Source organism: Vipera berus, assembly GCF_964194415.1.
Source record: "Vipera berus genome assembly, chromosome: 3".
Classification (NCBI taxonomy): Eukaryota; Metazoa; Chordata; class Lepidosauria; order Squamata; family Viperidae; genus Vipera; species Vipera berus.
Genome location: NC_138204.1, coordinates 47,677,205 through 47,699,804, shown reverse-complemented (window position 1 = coordinate 47,699,804; position 22,600 = coordinate 47,677,205). Strand labels below are relative to the sequence as shown.

At 38.7% G+C, this 22,600-nt stretch overlaps 2 protein-coding genes across 2 annotated transcripts in view; one reads left to right on the top strand and one right to left on the bottom strand.

Annotated features, from left to right (window-relative positions):
- Window positions 1-18,018, top strand: part of PRICKLE4 (prickle planar cell polarity protein 4) — a 326,491-nt gene extending 308,473 nt beyond the window's left edge. Inside the window, exon 10 of the transcript XR_014026099.1 lies at window positions 17,655-18,018. The gene's annotated coding sequence lies outside the window, so the exon portion shown is untranslated. The remainder of the gene's footprint in view (window positions 1-17,654) is intronic.
- LOC308666332 (chitinase-3-like protein 1) lies at window positions 2,444-21,636 on the bottom strand. Its single transcript, XM_081325069.1, has 10 exons — window positions 21,415-21,636; window positions 21,008-21,037; window positions 18,464-18,665; window positions 15,521-15,577; window positions 13,690-13,840; window positions 10,674-10,801; window positions 10,058-10,193; window positions 7,391-7,573; window positions 5,166-5,282; window positions 2,444-3,285 (listed from the first exon to the last, which is right to left on the bottom strand). Exons 1-10 carry the CDS (start codon window positions 21,437-21,439, stop codon window positions 3,151-3,153), a joined length of 1,164 nt encoding a protein of 387 aa, XP_081181195.1. The 5' UTR covers window positions 21,440-21,636; the 3' UTR covers window positions 2,444-3,150.
- Between the last annotated feature and the right edge of the window lie 964 nt (window positions 21,637-22,600).

Sequence of the window (22,600 nt, the reverse complement as noted above, 5' to 3'; positions counted from 1 at the left end):
AAATCTTTTTTTGAAATGAAGGATGACTTGGAATTGCGAGACATTTGGAGAGAAACACATTTATATGAAAAGGATTACACTTTTTTTTCTGATAGGCACCAATCTTTTTCTAGGATTGATTTTATATTACTGACTAATGATTTTTTTCTAGGATTAAGAAGATAAAGATTTGTCCAAGAACTATATCTGATCATAGTCGTCTGGTTAGAGATTAATAAGGATAATAGAGATAGGCGCTCTTGGCGCTTAAATGAGAACTTGTTTCGAAATCAGACTAATGTGGAAGAATGTAAAAAACAGATGAAGGACTTTTTTGAAATTAATATGAATAAGGATACTTCTATGGACTTCTATACTTCTAAGGAGGCTATTAATTTGTTAAGAGGACAATTTGATAAGCTGATGGCTGATCAGGTGGCAACTAACTTACGGTTTGCTAGACATAACACTTTTTGCAATGCCAATAAACCAGGTAGATGGTTAGCCTATAGGTTAAGGAAAAGGCAAAGGGCTTCTAACATAGATAAAATAGAACATAAAGGTAAGGTTGTGTATCAACAGGACCTTATTAAGGAAGCCTTTGTGGACTTTTATTCCAAATTATATGCTAAAGATAAGATTAATGAAGCAGATATTGACGTATATCTGAAGAATGCCAACATCCCGGTTCTTACACAAGAACAAAAGGAAGAGATTAATCAATTGATAACAGAAGAAGAAATTCTTTTAGCAATTAAGCAATTGAAGGTGGATAAAGCGCCAGGCACGGATGGACTGACTGCGGTTTATTACAAAAATCTACAATCGGAGGTGATAAAGCCATTAAGGGAATTGTTTCAGACAATTCAAAGGGGAGGAAGTGTGCCTCCATCTTGGAGAACTGCTTTTATTTCCCTGATCCCGAAGGAAGATCAGGATGTTACTCAAGTAAGAAATTACAGACCAATATCACTTTTGAATACGGACTACAAGATATTTGTAAAGGTTTTAGCTAACAGATTGATGAGGGTTTTGCAACAGATGATTCATGGGGACCAAACTGGGTTTATTAGTGGTAGACAAATGAAAAATAATGTGAGGCATATAGTAGACTTGGTGGAGTTTTTGGAAAGGAACAACCAGATCCCTGCGGCGTTGATCTTTTTAGATGCTGAGAAAGCTTTTGATCAACTGGATTGGCAATTTTTGATGAAAGTTTTAGATAAAATGAATTTTGGGGATAAATTTTTACAACCAATTAGGGCATTATATCAAAAACAAACTGCCCGAATAATAGTAAATAATAGTTTGACTGAAGTATGCAATATTGAAAAGGGCACAAGACAAGGGTGTCCGTTATCACCTTTATTATTTGTTTTAACATTGGAGATATTATTGATTAAAATACAGAATTCGGAAAAAATTAAGGGTATTCAAATTAGAGATCAGGATTATAGACTGAGGGCGTTTGCAGACGATCTGGTTGTTACGGTGACCCAGCCAGAAAATTCTGTTGTGGACCTGATGGAGATAATAATGCAATATGGGAAGGTTTCTGGATTTAAGGTTAATGTACAAAAAACTAAAATATTAGCCAAAAATAGGAAGGGGTGGGCGGAGGGAGTGGGGGAGTGGGGAAGGGATTGTTAAAGATAAAATGTATTGTAAAACAGTTAATCCCTAGAGAGAGAAATGTGGCTGAGAATTTGTAAAACTAGAATAAATTGGAGGGTGGAGTTACTCACAATCTCACTGGGCCTTCCCTAATAGAACAAGGACTTTCCAGGGAAATGTTTCTAAAATCTCATCAACAGATAAATTTATTGAGGAAGACCTCCCCCCCACTAAATATAGGAAAACTGCGACAGATAAACTCAGTTTGAGCTAGAATCAGAGGCTGCATCAAGGGAATGGATGACATGCAAATCTAGGGTAATCAAATAGTTCAGCCATGCTCTATTAATGTGCTAAAAGGCTTATTGTCGGTACTTAAAATGGCTTGTTTAGCTGCCTCTTATATTAACTGACTAGCTAGCATGTCACAGGCACAGAGGCAAAATGGTGCCTCTCCCAAATAATGAAAAAGTAAAAGCATGACCATAAGAAAGCTTTTATTGGCAGAAACAGTTACAAACCTGTAATGTCCAGTGGTAACGGAATCAGCAACAGACAACTGGCAGAACCTGATTCCTTTTTTTCCAGTTTAAATCAGTTAAAGCATGCTGGCTGAGGAATTCTGGGAGTTGAAGTCCACACAGCTTATAGCTGCCAAGAATGTTCTAGACCAGGGGTCCCCAAGTCCTGGGCCATGGACCAGAACGGGGCCATGGCATGTCAGCAACTGGTCTGTGCAAACAAGCAAAGCCCCATCCATGGGATACAGGTAGCACATAAAACTACACACTCTCCGGTCCACGGAAAACCCCCTCTCCACGGAACCGGTCCCTGGTGCCCAAAAGCTTGGGGACCTCTGTTCTAGACTGCTTTTTAAATAGAGCCCTGTCACACTTTTAAATAGGCATTAAACTAATATTTAATGTTAGCGTCTGAATTATATTCATTCTGTAAAAGTGATATAATGCTTGTCCTTAAATCAAATTGAATTAATTTGTTGATGTTCCAGAGAAAGGGCAGCTGAATTGTCCAGGATGATTGTTTACAATTGAAAACAAAATTATTTTGGAAAAAGGTGTGTTCTGAAGAAAAAGTGCTCCACCTCATCATCTTCCACTCATCACAAGAACAAACATAATTTCTGATAAAGTAAAGGGAGGCAAAACCTTTATTGAAAGTGTTAAGACATTTTTTTCGAGACCACACAATTAATGAAACTTATAAACATTTTAATAAAGTATGATCAAGATGAACTATTTATTTATATAGAAAGGCCTAGGCATATGTAGTGTCAAGAGACCACATACTGCAGAAATAAGTCAAAATAATGGAAATATATTTTAATACCAGTAAGAAATGAATAACATTAACCATGAAATAATACAGAACTAATAACTGGTTATTTGTAATACGACTTTAAGCATTTATTTAGAAGCAAACAAAACCACACAGAAAGTTGATCATTTGTTTTTAATCCCTAAAAGAAAGCCAAAATTTGACCTAACCTGTAAGATTCTACTGCTATTTAAAATTGGGGCTTTTTTTCCAAATATATATTTATTTATTTAGTTCATTTTTAATAGCAGCAAGTAGTGGATAATTGCCCTTCTTGCAGAAGGTACCTGAAAAATCATCTTGATCAAGTGACCAAATCATAACACCTCCCAAATTGTTGTTCTTCGCATACTGAACCTAAAGGAGAGAAAAAGAATGAAATAAAACCTAAAATACAATATCCAATCTGGAATAAATATGAGTTTACATGAACTTTTTATCTCACAAATCACACATAGAAGTGTGTCAATCTTCACTTTGCCTCAAATCTGCAAAAGGGCTTATTGTTTCCCAAATTTGAATTGGTTTGTATGTCAGCCTCTAGAAGATCAAGAAACAGCATTAGAGGAGATATACCATTAGGCTCCTAAGGGTACCATTTCCAGATATTTTTAAAGGAATATGTTTTGAATGTGCAAATAGGACTGTGTAGTGCTTTAGCCTGGAAGGTAAAAAGTATTTAGGACTGTTCAAGGGAATGTATATAAAACCAGTTTGCAATATCTTAAAACATCTGGTCTTTCCTTAATATGATTTTACTAGAATTTGTATACATTATTTTTTAGTTTTTTATGTTTGCATCCTGGTAAGTGGCAGAATAAAAGCTAGATTTATACATCTTAGTAATTCAAGATAAGTTGTCTAATGACTACGTCACATCTTTGAAAAGTGGACTACCTCATATTTTGAATATTGTTCTTTGATTAAATAGAAGATTGGATTTCTTAATAAATTTTAATTTATTGGCTATCTTAGTAAATGAATCAACATCTTTTCTAAACTGACAGAGCTATAGTTTTGATGCTGCTAGCTAATATGATCTATATGGGGATTTGGGGATTTCCAATAATTACTTTGAATAAGTTCTGTTTGTCTATTTATCTATCTACTGTATCAATCTGAAATTTTATCCTCTGAATACAAAAGTTCAAAATAATAACAATGAATTATGCATATATACTATAATTTTAAAAATCCAAATTTTCACACCCCCTGGAATATCATCTCACACACCCCGGGGGTGCAAGAACCCCTGGTTGGGAACCCCTGCTATTAGAATATTAAAATATTAAGCTTTAATAATTAAAACATTAAAAGTTAATACAAATCTACATAAAAATCTATTATCTATCTCAAGAATGGGATGCCTCCACTGGGTTCCCAAGCCAACTGGCAGAGCCTGTGGGAGAAGAGCAGACAGAACTGTGAGATGGAGTGAAATGCCTTATCAGTGTAGAATCCCTGCATTACCAGAAGAGATCCAAGTCCAGCCTCCCTTGAATTCCGTTGAGCCTTATCTAGTGCCAATTTAGTGATGACATTAGTTGATTAAATTTAGGTGTATAGGTTAGAATAAATCTTTTATGCTGCAACCTTATGAATGAACTTGATTCTTTGAACCTCACCAGGTTTTCAGACTCTTTCAGAAGGCCAAGATGGTGGGAACAATCTCACTTCAAGGGACACAATGTTCCAAGAGGTGGAAGCCACAGCAGAAAAGTCTTTCCTGGACTCTGCCAGTCAACATTACTTGATTCGTGGGGTCCACAACATGCCCCTTCTGCAAGTGGGACAGGCCAATTCCATTGGGGTGAGACAGTTGCTTAGATAGCCTGGACTCATGTCAAGAAGGGTTTTAAAAGGTGATAACCAATACCTTGAATTGGACCCGGAAGCAAAATGGCAACCAGTGCAATTCATGCATAGTAGTCTTATATGGGCCACTTTGCTGTATTCTGTGCCACTTGTTGCTTTTGAATACTCTTCAGGGGTAGCTTGATGTAGAGCACATTGCAGTAGTCCAAACAGGAGATGACCAGGGCATGAGTGAATGAGCACAGGATCTCCCGATCCAGGAATGGGTTCCTAAAACTGACCTATTGCACAGCAGTGAAATTTTTCTACCACATTTTTGTCTTCTTTTTTGAACAAATGGAGTATTTGTCATGTTGCATACCATTTGTATCGCCACCACTGGTACTTAATGAATAAATAATAAATAATCCTACAATACTTGCCTTAATCTGAACGCTTGTCTCATCTTCATAACCCACCCATTGGTTTCCTTTATAAGAATAGGGGACTTGTTGCTCTTCAATATTTTCTTTTGTAGCACCATGATTAAAACTACAAATCTGTCAGTGATAAATTAGAAAGGATTAAATAGATGATGTCAGTAGATTGGCTCTTTTTTGAAGTTAGGATTGTTATAAGGTTATCTACATTTTGTCTGGAGCGTGTTTTTCTACCTGTTCTTTGTCATTTTAGCAAAGGCTTTGGATTGCTAATGGAGATAAAATGGGCTGATCATTTCTAGATCTGCGAAACTGGCATATTATCAGGAGATGTGCTCCCTTGTGTTCACCTTGTACTATAATGGATGGGTCTCACCATTGATGCTGTTATCATATGCTCAAGTGATCTCAAACGATTATACTGTTTACCAGTTTGAGATGATTTGTCATCATCTGTAGCTCTTTTTTTGGTTAATAAAGTCTGGTCAGCATGGCCATTCACAGGTTATTTCAACTGGATCACTGCATATTTTTTTTAATGTCTGAAATATTTAAAAGTGGTTTGGAAGCTTCAACAAGTACAGACGTTTATACTAATTCTGATTAATCTATGTAGCTGTAACCATTATATACTTTTGAAACAGTTAATTTGGCTGCCAATCTATTACTAATCTCAGTTTAGTTACTTGCACTTTTTTCTAACGTCCTGAATAGCCTAGGCCCAAAATATTTTAAAAAGTCTGATTTTGTATCAATCAACCTTTATATTAAAATAACTAGTGGAGGACTATTTTTACATTCCATCCATTGGAGATGTATATTATGCATGTACAGAATCAAGGATCTTCTGTGAGGAAGCACCCTTGCTTTAATTATTCAGATCTTATTGATGCTACTCTGGGAATGTCTGTTTATTCTCTAATTATCAATCAATCAATCAATTAATCAATCAATCAATCAATGTTAGCAATGGAACATGATTCCCAGAACTAGCGTGTCTGTGAAACAGCCCACAGTTGGAAGGAAATGAGTGCTCTAGTGCAGGGGTCCCCAACCCCGAGTCCGTGGACCAGAACTGGGCTGCGGTACACCAGCAACCTGGCCACACAAACAAGCAAAGCCCCATCCACGAGATGCAGGTAGCACGCAAAACTACGTACCCTCTGATCCATGGAAAAACCTCTCTCCATGGAATGGGTTCCTGATGCCCAAAAGACTGGGGACCTCCTAGTGCATGAACACCATGTGCCAAAGAACTCTTAGAATGGACATACTGAACCAGTCTTTTCTTGGATATTTTTAAGAATTGTCTTTCTGGCAGCCAATTGACTCAAGTGTTTTTTTTGGAATTCCAGTTGGCTGTTTCTTGTTGTATCATAAAACACAATATTCTTGCTACCTAAACACCATGGAGCCTTAGACCTGATTTTTCCTTCTTTTGATCTAACTATAGATGAGGATTTCCTCTTCATGTATTGTCTTAATGCAAAAGATTAAAAGAATTATCGAGTCGCCCTCTCCTCCTCTTTCAATATCTACCTGGTTTAACATTCCCTTTCTATGCTTCCTTTAATTTAGAAGCAGTTCTCAAACTGTTACTCTTTAACACTTTCCCTTCTCAGTGGGGGGGGTCAGTGTTGTAATCAAAATGGAAAATTACACAAATATAAAATGTGCCTTGCTGCAGATGTTCATTCTCAGCATGGAGGGAGTATGAAAAACAGGACAAGCATAATAACAGGGTTAAATACAGTACTGTGCACTATAATCCTCCTGGATTCCTATTAATCCTTCATATGAATAAACTAGAGTTAGTATATGTATGAACTGTTTGTGTATACATATATAGGCTACTTACTCAAGAATAAAACTATAAAAGCATGAATTCTGATCTCCCCATTGGCAATCCTGCCTATTTCACATCTTTTCAGTCACTTGATTTTCCTCCCAGATCACAGATGATAAGGTCTAACAGATTTTACACATCTTGAAGCAATTCTTAAATATATTTGGAATAAGGATTAAGAATAAGTTATTAAAGAATAAGGGCAGTTATTAAAGTTAAAATACTAGTTTAAACACTAGTTGTGCTAAGAACAACCTAAACTTGCCTCATTCCTAGATTGGGAAGAAGATGAAGGTAAGGTCAAGGGGATACAGCCAAAAAAAAATGTTGCCATGATACCATGCTTAGGTGCAAGTAGGAAAAACACTAAAAGGATTTTTACCTCATAATATGCCAGGGTTCCTGCTGACTTTGTGAATGTGCCAGCTAGCCCAGGGCCAGAGGCGGGAGCTCCAACCCCAGTCTGTGTAGAAGAAAGAGTGAAAGTCTGCCCAAAGGTAGGAATTCCCATGATAATTTTACTATTAGGGGCACCTTTGGTCTTCAAATATCTGATAGCATAGTCCTGAAAAAGAAGATATTATTATTTATTATGTGCTTTAGATAGTGTCAGCCATATAAGGTAGACTACATCCAAAAATCAGTTCCATAGGAAGACTAGGATTATACAGGCAATCCTCATTTAATGACCACAATTGGAACTGGCAACTCAGTCAGTAAACAAAGTGGTCACTTAGTGAAACCACGACTGTGCTTATGATCTTCCTTAAGCTTTCCTTTGCTTTACAGAACTGAGTTTGTAAACGTGAGCATAGGTCACAAAGTTTTTTTATCACCATCATAACTGTGATGGAATGTAATCCGGATTCCCAGGAGGGAGGGCGTGTGTTCCGGAGAAGCAAGAAACAATTCAGTTCATATAGTTTGTGTGAGAGAAAGAGAGTGACGATGGCTCCTCCCTATTATTAGAGTGCATGCTTTATGGAGGTGATAGTTTGCTTTAGTCTGACAAGATTCTGCCTATAGGTGAGGAACAAGAAACAAATCTGCTTGGAAGAATTACAATGTGTCTTTCTTGGGTTTTGGAGCCTGATAATAATTGTTCCTAAACAAGGCAGTTGCTAAACAAGGACTATCTATACTTTATTGTTAATTATAATAATGGAATCATGCAAGTCTGCTGTTATACCTCAGCGAGCCATGCAAGTTTGACTCTTACACCGGAAGGAGTCAGGGAAGTTTTTTTTTTCTTAATCCTATCTCTGTTTCCAGGACTTGAAGAATGCTTCCATCTTCTTTGTTTACATTACAATATTTATTTATTTAATTTTTATTTTATTGAATTTATATACCGCCCTTTCCCGAAGGACTCAGGGCGGTTTACAGGGTATAATTTTAAAACATTAATACAAAAATTAAGACCAATTTAAAAAAGATTAAACTAAGTCCCTGCAACATGTAAAACCCCAGTTAAAACCCAATTAAAACTCAGCCTTGGCCTCAAGGCTATCTCTTTGGGTCCCTGCAGACAGGTACTTGACATGAATTAGTTCTGTTGTACTGCACTATTAGTATTACATCATTTATTTTACTAAATACTTGTTGTGGATAGTAGACAATAATTTAGTGCTCTAAATCTTCTAACCTGTGCTGAAACAAATATGTGGGGGGCAAATTTTATTCCAGATTTGAAATGAACATGCAGTATTTCTCTGCATTTCAGAGTTCATCACTGAAATAATTTCTAGAATCTAGATATTAGCACCAATACGGCATCCTAACCTAAAATTCTATTTTCAAGCTATGAGTTAGTCATATTTCAAACATTTTATAATGTCTCCCCCTCAAAATTTTCTTTGTTCCATCCCATTCTTTCATTTGTGATTTTGTGAAGGACCTAATTTAATTGCAGGTCCAATTGGGGTTGGTCACCGAGACCACAAGTTTAGTCTTCCGAGCTTTAGGGCTTGAACTGGAGCCCATCCACAGGGAACATCTCTCTAGATTAGTGTATTTTATATTTTTATTCTTTATGTTCAACATTTTGTGCATATCCTGAATGTGCATTGTGCATTCAATGTATGTATATTTTCTCCTAATATATAAATATTTGCAAACAATATTAATGCAAAATACTTTTTCCATATGTTTGAATGGTCAAACTTTTTCCAGAACTTGGGACACAATTCCTTTTCTGGACGGTTCCAGAACCATATAAAATGTCCTTGGAAGGATGATGATTCCATCAGAAGAGGCTGATTGTGTGAGGTTGTTTGGTTTTTAAGAATTGAAATGGAAGAAGGAAAGATCTGGAGAGAAACTTGAATTTCCATCTTTAAATAGCCTCATCTTCTACTTAAATAGAAGAACATGATTTCAGGCCTTGTTTCCCAGTGATCTTTAGCTTCCATTTACAAATTAACAAAAGTATAAAATAAGAGAACTACAGTTTAAAATCTGCCACTATATAGCACATAACATAGGATGATGTAGTGATAGCATTCTCCTCTTCCAGATACAGCAAAGAAGATGTAGCATATGAATGGAGAATATATAGCTTATCCTAGAGTTGAGAACTTTAAAAAACTGAGAAATGTGGTCTCTGAAAATTGAATGTTTATATGATTGTGACAGTTCATGCATATAAGAGGTGCCTAAATGTGGGGATAGAGTTCCTTTCATTCCTTATAACTTGTCATATTGGGTAGGGAACTTAGAATTGAACAATAACCAACTTTTACTAGTCCTTACCATATACCATCAGGATAACAATGGAAAGATAAATTACTCCCCAGCCAAACAAAAACTTCTAGATAATATATGAAACTTGTTTGGAATTCCTGCCAATAATTATTGTCAGTCTGCTTACTGGGATTGGGGTTGCAGGTATGGTGTTGAATCTATTTGTATTGCCTTAATTCATTAGAGCTGGATTTCAAGATAACCAATACAATGCTTATACTAGCTACCGTATCATTAGTCAGTTAGGGTCAAGGTCAATTATAACATTTCAAAGATATTTGAAAAAGTTCATAACTAGAGAACTTACAACATTATAAGCAGAAGCAGCTCCTTTGTCAGCTCTGCTTTTCCTAAGGGGGCTTCCATGGCCGGTATAGGAGTGACTATGATCTGGCCAATAACCATGAAAATTAAAGGACAAGACATTAAGGAAATCTGCAAATCTAGAAAGAAAAATAATAATTCAGTACACTTTAGGCAATGACTATATCTTTATTAGGTATCTGAAAACATTCTGAAAGAAGTCTATCTCACATTGAATTCCAGTAGGTATTCTGTAAAACACTTAACCTTTATGAATACAATTAGAGATGAGAGCCATATATTTCTGGAATATGAATTCTAATTAAAACCTTAACACCATTCTACTTAAATAACTTTAAAGGAAAAGATTATGCAAGTAATGCAAATGAACTGTTTATTCTCCATGCACATGTCTTGAAATGGTTTTGAACCACTTATTTATTTTGTTTAGTTTCATTTATTTAAAAATGTCCTGTTTTCAGTGATAAAACAAATTTATCAGAACTTTTAAGCTAGGCAAGTATAAAAATGGTAAATTGGAAATGTTCATTTGGGATAGCTTACCAATGTATGTTCATATTTATATGCATTTTAGGAGTCATGATAATAAGAGTACTTACCTAGCAATATTCTGGATATCAAAGCCATTATCAATAGCTTCTTTTCCAGCTGGTACTGCCACACTCAATATGAGATTTTGCCTCTCTGGATTTCTCCGGGCCTCGTAGCGAAATGCTACATTCAGGTCCTAAATGACATTAACTAAAATCATTATTGTGATTTGATAAATGCTAAAAAGATTTAACTAGCAAGTTCTTGAGCTCTGTAGAAAAGCAGCAAGAATCTGTAATATTGCAAATATTTTCAGCTTTTTTATTTACTACAACAGGCTGTGCAGTCCAATGTTAGAAACAACTCTGGATAATTTGCTCATTCTGTTATTTAAACCTTGTAAATGCAGGGTAAATGCAAAGTAATTAGATTTGGGATGTGAGCAGGGTTTCACAATTGTTTTGATATTCACAGCACTATGTTCCATCCATGTAAGATTTGTTTGGCAACTAATTTGGCCAAAGAATGTCCTGCTCAGCTGTCTGCAGATCCCCTTTCCAATGCATCAAAGCATGAATGAATCCTGGAGATGCTGAACTCCACAGGAGAAGAAGAAGCAACTTGAAAATTGTTTGCTCTCTCCCCGCCCCCTTTTTTGCATAAGTCTTCTAGATGTCTACAGAACATAAATTCTTTGGGAGCCAGAGAATGATCACTTGAGCTCTAAGGTATTATATGTGAGGGTGAGGGAATGGATTTCTTGGACATAATATCATGTAAAGACTTACTGGAAAAGGAGGAGCATTTCAAAAAGTTTGCAAATTTGGATGCTTTAAGAAATGGTGAGCTTCTGAAGAAAACCTTTATCATTTGATTGAGGAAAAAAAGAGAGCCTTGGTGGAGCAGTGGGCTAATGCCTCCTTAAGTAACACCAGCTGCCTGCAATTAGTGCAGGTTCGCATCCCACCAGGCTCAAGGTTGACTCAGCCTTCCATCCTTCCGAGGTAGGTAAAATGAGGACCCAGATTGTTGGGGGCAATAAGCTGACTTTGTAATAATGCCACTTGGGGGGGGGCGAAAGCCCTAATAAGCAGGCATATACATAGAATGAAGGCTATTGCTAAGCACATTGATTTGTGCTTTAAATTGTAAGCTGCCCTGAGTCTTCGGAGAAGGGCAGGATATAAATGGGATTTTAAAAAAAATACCAGAAAGCAGAGACACAAATACTGGAGGAAACTGGCTTCATGAGGATAATCAGTATAACTGAGGCAGTGTTCTAGTACAGGGCTTTTTGACTGTGGTACGCGTACCACCAATGGTACTTTAGCACCTGGCTGGTAGTATGCGAGCACTAGCTAATTGGAGTGGGGGAGGGAACCAGTTAAAGCAGAGCTGCACAGACCTAGAGGAGATCAGTTGGAGCTGCAGAGCTTGGCAGAATCACTAGAATCTGCCACTTGGCGACATAGCAATTGGAGCTCTGGTGCAGCCGGAAGAGAAAAGGAGGAGGATGGTGGAGAGAAGAGGCTTTTCTTACTGAAACAGTGAGGAGAGACAGAGCAAGCAGCCTGTTTTTGGAGGAACAGCGAGCGAAGAAGGGTGAGTGAGCAAGTGGGGGGAAGGGCTAGGAAGCGAACGGCTTCTGGCCAGCCGCCCAGAAGCATGGATCAGCTGTAGCCCAGCACTGATCCTCAGGCTTCACTTAGCAAGCAGCATGTTTTCCAGAAGCGTGAGAAAGTGAGCTGGGCAGGAGCCCTGGATTGGTGTCTGCAGCTACAGCTGAGCCACACTTCTGCAGAGCTGGTCAGAAGCGCGGGTCAGCTTTAGCTGCTCTCCTGGGATCCTGCCCAGCTCACTTGCTCGCGCTTCACCAGAAAACATGCTGCTTGCTAATTTAGCAGAAGCACGGATCAGCTAGAGCACGGCGCTGATCCTGGTGCTTCCACTAAATTAGCAAGCAGCATGTTTTCCAGTGGAGCGCGAGCAAGTGAGCTGGGCAGGAGCTCTCCTCTGCCTCTGCGCGTGCACAGGCAGGTTCAGCATGTCGCCGGTTCACTTCAACTGGCCGCTCCGCACGGTGAGGAAAATGCACCACTGCCTGCCAAAACCAGGCTTTTCAAGCCATGGCCACCGGCAGCACAACCACCAGCCATGCTGGCAGCCTGTCCCCCTCCCCTTGTCCCTTCGTGGGCACGGAGAGGGGAGGAAGGAAGGGACAAAGAGGGAGGGAAAGAAGGAAGGAAGGGACAATGAGAGGAAGTGAAGGAAGGAAGGAAGGAAGGAAGGAAGGAAGGAAGCGACAATGGAAGGGAGGGAGGGAAGGAAGGGACAAAGGGAAGGAAGGAAGGAAAATGAGAGGGAGTGAAGGAAGAAAGAAAGCGACAATGGAAGGGAGGGAGGGAAGGAAGGAAGGAAGGGACAAAGGGAAGGAAGGAAGGACAATGAGAGGGAGGGAGGGAGGGACAATGGAAGGGAGGGAGAGAAGGAGGAAGGGACAAAGTGGGAGGGAGAGAGGGAGGGAAGGAAGGCACCGATGCCTATCTCACCCCCTCCACCAGAGACCCACGGATTCCCCCCACATCCTTGCCTGCACCCGCCACAGGTACCCCACAACCTGAGTGATGAGCTGGCCATGCCCCCTGGCCATTGACTTTGCTTGTCAGAAAGTTGCAAAAGGTGATCACATGACCCTGGGACACTGTGACCGTCATAAGTATGAATCAGTTGCCAAGCATCCGAATGTAAATCACATGACCCTAGGGATGCTGCAACAGTCATAAGTGTGAAAAATGGTCATAAGTCACTTTTTTTCAGTGCCATTGTAACTTTGAACAGTCTAAGTGAATTGTTGTAAGTCGAGGACTACCTCTACTTTATCATTTCCCCCCCTTTTTTGGTCATCAAGCTTTTGACACCTTGCTGGGTGACTGGTGGTACTTGGATATTGCCTTATCCTAAAAGTGGTACAATGGGTGAAAAGGTTGAAAAGCCCTGTTCTAGTAGACTGTACAAATCTCTAATATGCATAGAACAAGGAAAATCATATACTATTTACAAAGAGATGATTTAATATACACGTACCTGAACCAGCTTAACCAAATTCCTTTTATCAATCTGGTTTGGCTCGTGCCAAGCAACATCAAGACCATCAAAATTATTGGTCCGAAGAAAGCTGATCACGGATGCTACAAATTCCGAGCGTGTGGCAGGAGAGGTATTTATATTCCGGAAGCTGTTATAAATGGGAGAGAGACGATCAGATTTTAAAAAGAACATTTTTAAAGGAATATATTTGAATCATTTTAACCAGATGTGCATCATGCTTTCTAATATTGCAAGCTGCCCAGCATCATTTGCTGAGATGGGCAGCTATAGAAATCAAATAAGTAAATAAATAATAGCAAGTACAGCAGTAACAGAAACAACTACATTCAAAGCAAATTGTACTCTCAAGCTGGCTTTTTTATTGACTAATAATATCACTACCTTTTCAAAACTGAAATTTAAGTTGTCAGTTCCCTTCCGCTATTGCATCCCCAAACCCTTCAAAGCTTCTATAGTAGCATTGGTATTAGTGGAAAGAGGATTTAAAAGTTGGGCATCATCATCATTAAAAGGTGGCTTGATTTCTAGAGATTCAGAATTCAATAGGCCCTTTGCTTGTCTATTAAATTCTGCAGAGGTGCAAATGTCCACAACCCTCCTTCTCCCTTTTTCACTTTTGGTCTAGCATTATAAAGCTGTAGAACAGTGGTGAGCTGCTACACAGCACAAAATGGCTTCAGTTCAGAATTACCCTTTGCAAATCCCTCTCAAAGGTGCTCTTTCAAAAGGCAACTGGGACTTTCTTTGTTTTTCCTGGAAGACATTTCATTTCTCACCCAAGAAGCTTCATCAGTTCTGACTGGATGGTGGGGTGGGAGTGGGGCAGGGAAACATCTTTAAGGAAAAACAAAGAAAGTCCAGTTGTCTTTTGGAAAAGCACTTTTGAGACAACCCCTGACCTGGATGACTGAGAATCTTTATAGACACACCCTTTACAAATGATTCAGTATAAGTAAAAATCAATTCATGTCAGTCAGAAGCTTTCCTTAGGGCTTAGGCTATAATGGCCATAATACCTAGTCTCCCTTTAATTCTTTGTTAGTAATCCAAAAAAAATTTACACAAATAATGAGTTGTCACAGTTATGATTACAGCTTGTTGATGGCCTTAGGTTAGGCTGATACAGGCAATAAGATTTAGCCCGTATTTGGGTCTTGCAAGATATTCTAAAATACTTCACAAATACTTCACACACACACACACACACACACACACACACACACACACACACACACACCACACACACACTATATGTGTGTGTGTGTGTGTGTCTGTGTCTGTGTCTGTGTCTCTCTCTCTGTGTGTGTCTGTGTGTCTGTGTGTGTGTTCAGAGCTGCAGTTCCAGTACATTTAGACACCACTTTGGGGATGTTTTCTTTATATATGAATAAGTGGACACTAGGGGAGATGAGGAAGACAGGTGTAGGTTATGATTTTTCAAATGTAGCATTTAGCAGGAAAGAAATACTTAACTTTAAGGGATCAGCTCACTATGAGGAAAAGCTAAATAATGACCAAGCTACACCCTGAAGTACAAATATAGTTTGCCATTGTATGTGAACATTTTTTCCAATGGAAGTTTTATTTATTAATTTAATTTATTAATTTCTATGCTGCCTGTCTACCCTACAATGTGACTCTGTCAGAAGAACCCTGATCAGAGTTGGAACCGGTACCGAAAAAACCACCTCTTTCCCTTTGTGCTGCGGTTATCATGAAAATCTCATTTGAAATATCTCAGTTAAGAATTCAGTTAACAATGGTTTGGAAGTCAAACAAATGAATAAATTGACAGTTCTATACTTACGGTGCAGAGCCTAATGTAGCTCCACCAACAGACAGAAGAATCTTCAGTTTGGGATTCCTGAAAATGTAAATGTAAATACTCAATTATACTCAATATAATTATTTTCATTTCGGGTCCTCTTTCTAACTATTAAGTTCAAAGTAAAAAGTATTTGCAGACCTATAGTGCCAATGATCCTTTGGATGGCTGTCTGCTAGATTGCCTAGTCATTGCATCTGTAACACAAAGCACTGATACTTCCATCATCTTATAGAATAGAATAGAATAGAATAGAATAGAATAGAATAGAATAGAATAGAATAGAATAGAATAGAATAGAATAGAATAGAATAGAATAGGAGCTGAAAGGGACCTTGGAGGTCTTCTAGTCCAGCCCCCTGCTCAAATAGGAGAACCTATACCATTTCAGACAAGTGGCTGTCCAGTCTCTTTTTAAAAACCTCCAGTGATCGAGTGCCCATGATTTCTGGAGGCAGGCTGTTCCACTGGTTAATTGTCCTCACTGTTAGGAAGTTTCTCCTTAATTCCAGGTTGCTTCTCTTTGGTCAGTTTCCAACCATTGCTTCTTCTCCTGCCCTCTGGTGCTTTGGAGAATAGTTTGACATCCTCTTCTTTTTGGCAACTCCTGAGATATTGGAACACTGCTATCATGTCGCCCCTGTTTCTTCTTTTCTTTAGACTAGCCAAACCCAAGTCTTGCAGCCATTCTTCATATGTTTTAGTCTCCAGGTCTTTGATCATTTTAGTTGCTCTTCTTTGAACTTTTTCCAATGTCTCAACATCTTTTTTGTAGCATGGTGACCAAAATTGGTTACAGATACTTCTACTTCACTCACCAAAGACACTTTCAGCATTATTAGAAAAGGGAGCAGTAATTGTAATCTATTGCTTTACTTGGCACTGCACATTTGTGTTAAAAAAAGAAAGAAAAGGACAAAAGAAAGGTGCTTATATCAGAATATCCCTGTAGGCATGAAGAGGTGGAAAAAGAAACAAACAAACCTGGTTGCCTTGTGGCAAATGTTCATCATGATAGTCATTATGTGCAATCACTCATAACGTACTTTCAAAATTCTAGATTCTGGCATACAAGGCCTATCTTTGATCTAAAATTACTTAACTGCTAGAAGCAAGTTAGGAATTGTATGAATAGTGTGAGGCAATAAATGCTCATCCTGTCACACATGTCAGTGCAACATATGCACCTTTAACATTATTCAAAGAAGAGAATAGAGAATAGAATACAGCTGGAAGGGACCTTGGAGGTCTTCTAGTTCAGCCCCCTGCCCAAGCAGGAGAACCTATGCCGTCTAAGACAAGTGATTGTCCAGTCTCTTCTTTAAAACCTCCAGTGATGGAGCGCCTACGATTTCTGAGGGCAAGTTGTTCCAATGGTTAATTGTCCTCACTGACAGGAAGTTTCTCCTTAATTCCAGGTTGCTTCTCTCTTTGATCAGTTTTCAACCATTGTTTCTTGCCCTGCCCTCTGGTGAACATTCAGACACTCCTTAAAAGCAGAACTATTGCATTTCATTTTATATTTCTTATTATATCTCACTAAATTTTTGCTATTATTGATAATAAAATATTAAGCTGAAAAGTAAAAGGAGGGAAGAATTAAGTTGAACTTGCCTCTATATCCTTCCTTTCTTCTTGATTCAGGTAGCCACTATAATTTTTCTTTAGCTTCTATAAGATTTAAAATTTGTGCCCCAAGCCTTTCTCATTTGCAAAAGTTTATTCATTGAAAACTTCCTTTCTTTCTACAAAAACCCTCCTTATCAATGTTACTGATTCTATTATCTTGTGAAAACTAAGATGCCTTTTGATGCAGGTTGCCAAATGATTTGAAAAGTAGGAGGTAATGCATAAAATGGAGCACTGCATTACAAATACTGAACATTTATTGCAATATTAAAATAATATTTATAGTTTGTGCTGTGAATATCAAAGACATATCTATGAAAAAACGTCATTCATTGTCCAGTAAACCACCCAGTGAACAGTACTGGATGAAACTTTTAAATTCCCTCTTCCATTTTTAAATTAAATTCCAAGGGAAGATTTCCTGAGGGAACTCAAGTCATTGTGCCTTTGTAGATTGAAAAGTGTGATGGTCAAGACAACTTTTAAGTGATAGAACAGACATGTCAAACACAAGGCCCGGGGGCCGGATCCGGCCCGCAAAGTGGTTTCATGTGGCCCGCGAAGCCATCCTGGAAACAGTGAGGGAACGGCCCCCACTGCCTTGGCCCTGGCCCAGAGACCCTCCTTCTGCCAGAGACCCTCAGATCTGTCCCACTCCTGCCCAGGCCCCCATAGGCACCCTTGATGCCAACGATGTAGAGCTGGCCACGCCCACCCAGTAGGCCATACGCACTCTAGCCACACCCACCCAGTAGGCCACGCCCACCCTGGCCAAACCCAACCGGCCCCCTGAGGGCAACCGCAATGCTGATGCGGCCCTCAATGAAATTGAGTTTGACACCCCTGTGATAGAGAGATGTGTAACAGGAGAAAAAGAACCACTGCTTGGCAGACTCAAATAGTAATTCATGGAAGAAATCAATCTTTTCCCTTTATCATAATTCTAACAACACCTGTTTCTTTTCAAACATTTATGGCATCAGGAAGGAAGTTTTTTCTTCCTGGTATAATTATCAGTGTGAAGAGAGGATACATGAAGATCAAGGTGGAGGATTGTCTTTCATGAGTGCTCTTGCCCTGATACTGACGGCTTCTCCCTGCAGCAGTTATTCTATTGGAAATGTTGATATGTGGTTAAAACAAAGCGTTAAAGTCTCTCAGCTTAAGTTTAAGAAGAGACTCACATCAATCATCAAGTATCCAATGAATTGAGCACCCCTTCAGCGTCCGCAGCTGATGTGGTTATTGGCATTTTTGGACGCATCGGTTATTATATGACCTCCCATTTGTACCTACCTAGTTTTCAGTCCCCTGAGATTTTCATAGGTAGTAGCATCGTTCCATTCGTAGTGGGTGATTTGATTGCCTGATATATTAGCAAAAGCATAAATGAGGTGGGTACAAAGGTCTGGTTCAATGTCATCAGTGACAAAGCCCGCTGGGGCTTCCCTGTACTGAGACCAGGTGGTGAAGTAACAAACCAAGTTAAAAGCAGAAACTGTTATAAAGAGAAAGAAAACAAAATAAGTTTTGTTAAAGCATGAGATATTCAGTCTAAAGAATGCAGACATTGTCAGGTCTACTTATACTATCCTGCTTCTTCCAAGTTTGCATTCTTGCCCTGAGTTGAACATGCCAGAGTTATTATTTGCATACACTCCTTTAAGATAATTCCAAGCACATCACAGTTGTATGGTGAAATATTGTTTTTCTACTAATCTTGTACTTGTTATGATTTGTAAACAGGAATGAGCAATCATGTTGTTGTTGTTGTTGTTGTTAGTTGCGAAGTCGTGTCCGACCCATCAATCATACAGGTAAGGTAAAGGTAAAGGTTATTGTCCAGTTGTTTCCAACTCTAGGGGAAAGTGTTCAACTCCATTTCTTAGCTGGGAGTCAGCATTATGAAAAGACGCTTTGTGGTCATGTGGCCAGCATGACTATACACCAAGGCACACAGAACGCTATTACCTTTCCACTGAAGTGGTAACTATTTATCTACTCGCATTTGCATGATTTTAAATTGTTCGGTGGACAGGTCATACAGGCAGTACTCACTTAACAAGGATAATTGGGTTTGCAATTTCCATTGCTAAGCAAGGCAGTCTAAATCACATCACAACACCATACAATTTTGCAGCAGAAATTCCATCATGTTTTGGGTACCAGTATATTTCTGGGGGAAATTCAAGATGCTGCTTTTAAAGGCCTATATGGCTTGAGTCTGGGTTACCGGAAGGACAGCCTTTTTCCAAGAGTCCTTACCTGTCTGGTTTGATCTAGCAGAGTGGGGATGCTGCAGATCCTGGATGGTGGGGATTAGAAGATGCCTTTGGGGATGTAGCCCCTGTTCTATGGAATATTCTCCTCTTGGAAATTAAAATGGCCCTAACCTTTATCCAGCCTGCTCGCCCTTTGGTAAATCTTTAAAAATGTGGCTGTGCATCCAAGCCTGAGGTTCTGGTTGTGATAAGGACCCCGTTTCTTGGCTTTACTGTTAATTGGTTAATTATCTTGGCTGTTATACGTATTTATTTTAATTGTTTTTATAGTTTTAAAATTGTAAGTTCAGAACCATTGGTTGAGATGGGCAACTGTAGAAACTGAATAAACAATCAAATAAATAAATAAATATGCGAACTCCTGCCAGCTTCCCCATTGACCTTGCTAGTAGGAAGCTGCAAATCAAGGCTGCAGAGGGCATTTACACTATGCTGTAACATCATAATTGTGAGCTGGACACCATGCACCCAGGTTGCAATTATGTGACTGGAGGGACACTTTGTCCAATGTAAGTATGATATCTGGTCATAAGTACCATTTGTTCACTGGTTGTTAATCAAGGACCACCTGTATTCCTGGGCACTGATTTGACTGACCTATGCCAGGCAGTACAATATGTCTCATTGAGACATATTGTGCAGCAAAAGTAATACTTATTGAATTTTGGGGAGAGCATAAATGACATAACTGTTGTGTTACTTCACATTGTTCCAGTTGCCTCCTTTGGCAGACCCAGAAGAGACAACACTGGCTCTTCAACTTACAACAATTCATTTAGTGACAATTCAAAGTTACACCACTTAAAAAGTGACTTATGACCATTTTTTGCACTTGTGACCATTGCAGCATTGCCATGGTCATGTGATCAAAATTCAGACAATTGGCAACTGACTCACATTTATGACAGTTGCAGTGTCCTGGGATCCTATGATCACTTTTGATGACCTTCTGACAAGCAAAGCCAATAGGTAAAGCAGATTTACTTAACAGCCATGAGACTAACTTAACCACTACAATGGCTAACCACTACATCCCTAACAACCATGTTAACTGCAGTGATTCACTTGACAACTTTGGCAAGAAAGGTCATAAAATTAGGGCCAAACTCACTTAACAAATGTCTCACTTATCAACATAAATTTTGGGTTCAATTGTGGTCATAAGTTGAGGACTACCTGTAGTCATCTGCCAAGCTTATGCCTGCTGTCCTCCGTTAGTGGAGGGACATGAAATGGAGTTAAGTGTTGCTCCACCCTTTCTCTTTAGAATCAGGAATCTTATTTCACCAGCTTTTCAAGAAGTATCTCACAAGAAGCCTTGTCCAGGCAAAGCCCTTCTTAAGTCGTTCTCAAATTATTTGTTTAGCTGTTCTATTTAGCAGCCAAAGTTTTATTAAGATATTCTGGTTTTGCTTTTTCTTTCTTTATTATGCTTGAAAGGGGAAAGTGATGGTTTCTCATTCAAGTAAAGCTTAAAAGAAGACATTTTAAATTTAGAATGACTTGAAATGTCTTCCCCTGTCCCCCCCTCCCCCTGCCCCCAGGAAATATAACATACCATTTTGAAGAAATATCAGTGCAGCAGCGCCTAATACAAAACACACAAAGACAAGAGAAGAAAATTAAATTCTAGCAAAGCTAAAACAATCAATGATCATAATACAGTACTCAGTTCATGCCTGTCTGTGATCAAACTGAAATCCTTCAATTAATATAAGCATTTGAAATTAACTGGATCACCTTAAACTAGATACTAAGATATATCAGGCTTCCGAAGGATGGCCAGTCTCATGGGATTTTTCCACCCAGAGAACAAATTTTCTTTCAGCAACTTTAAAGTGTATCATCTTCAATGTCTTGCTCATATACCAGCACAAAACTGCAGTGTCATCTGAACTGCCAGTACAAATCATGGAAATTCTGCATATGAGATCTTAACATTAAAGGGCAAGACCAGAGACTTACCAATCCATAGTGACAGTTGAGCCATCCTGGTTTCCAGCGTGCAACTGTACCACAGTAGAAATGTTGCTTCTTTACAATGATGCCTATACTGTTGCTCTCCTCTAATTTATAGTCACTTAACAGGCTTGTGGCGTAGATTAGGAGGAATTGTTTCTCTGTTCCTGGAATGATTATTGTGCAATTGCCGTTATGTTGCAACCACCGCTGTGGAGTCAGAATTCCTTTATTTTTCTTTACATCTGTGTAAATGGAAAAACATAGCAGAACAAGTTTCAAGGCTTCACATCTCTTCCAGCTGCAAATCCATGAAAATCTCATTTGTGATCCCTTTTTATTTACTATTTTTTTTAAAAAAAATATTTTCCATCCCGTAAGTAAATCTCATAAAAATTACAGATACAGTTAAACTCAAGTGAAAAGGCTTGGCTGAACAGCTTGACTCCATCCTGTGGAGAGCATTCCGCAGAATGCAGATAAGCTCCTTTTCTGTGTGACCAACAAATCACTCTTAAAAAGTGAAGGCGCATTTAATAAGACTTCTCCTGATGACCTTCGCTTCCAGAAGAGTCCAGAACAAGATGAACAGTCTCTCAGATCAGATAGTCCTCGACTTACAACCATTCGTTTAGTGACTGTTCAAAGTTACAATGGCACCGAAAATGTGACTTGTGACTATTTTTCACGCTTTCGATTGTTGCAGCATCCCCATGGTCACATGACCAAAATTCAGACACTTGGCAATTGACATGTATTTATGATGGTTACAGTGTCTTGAGTTATGTGGTCACTTTTTGTGGCCTTCTGACAAGCCAAGTCATTGAGGAAGCCAAATTCACTTAACAACAATGTTAACTGCAGTGATTCACTTAACAACAATGTTAACTGCAGTGATTCACTTAACAACAATGTTAACTGCAGTGATTCACTTAACAACTGTGGCAAGGTTGTAATATGGGGGAAAACTCACTTAACAACTGACTTGCTTAGCAAAAGAAATTTTGGGCTTATAGGTCAAGGATCACCTCTCAGGTTTAAAGCTTAAAAACCAACTCCTTAAATTATGCTCAGACAATACTGAGCACTGTAAAACCAGTTCAGTCTTTAAGATTCATAATTAGCCAGGTTCCTTATATCCTGTGCTATTTCCAAAATGCATATGTTGATATTTCCATGTATCTGTGTAGAG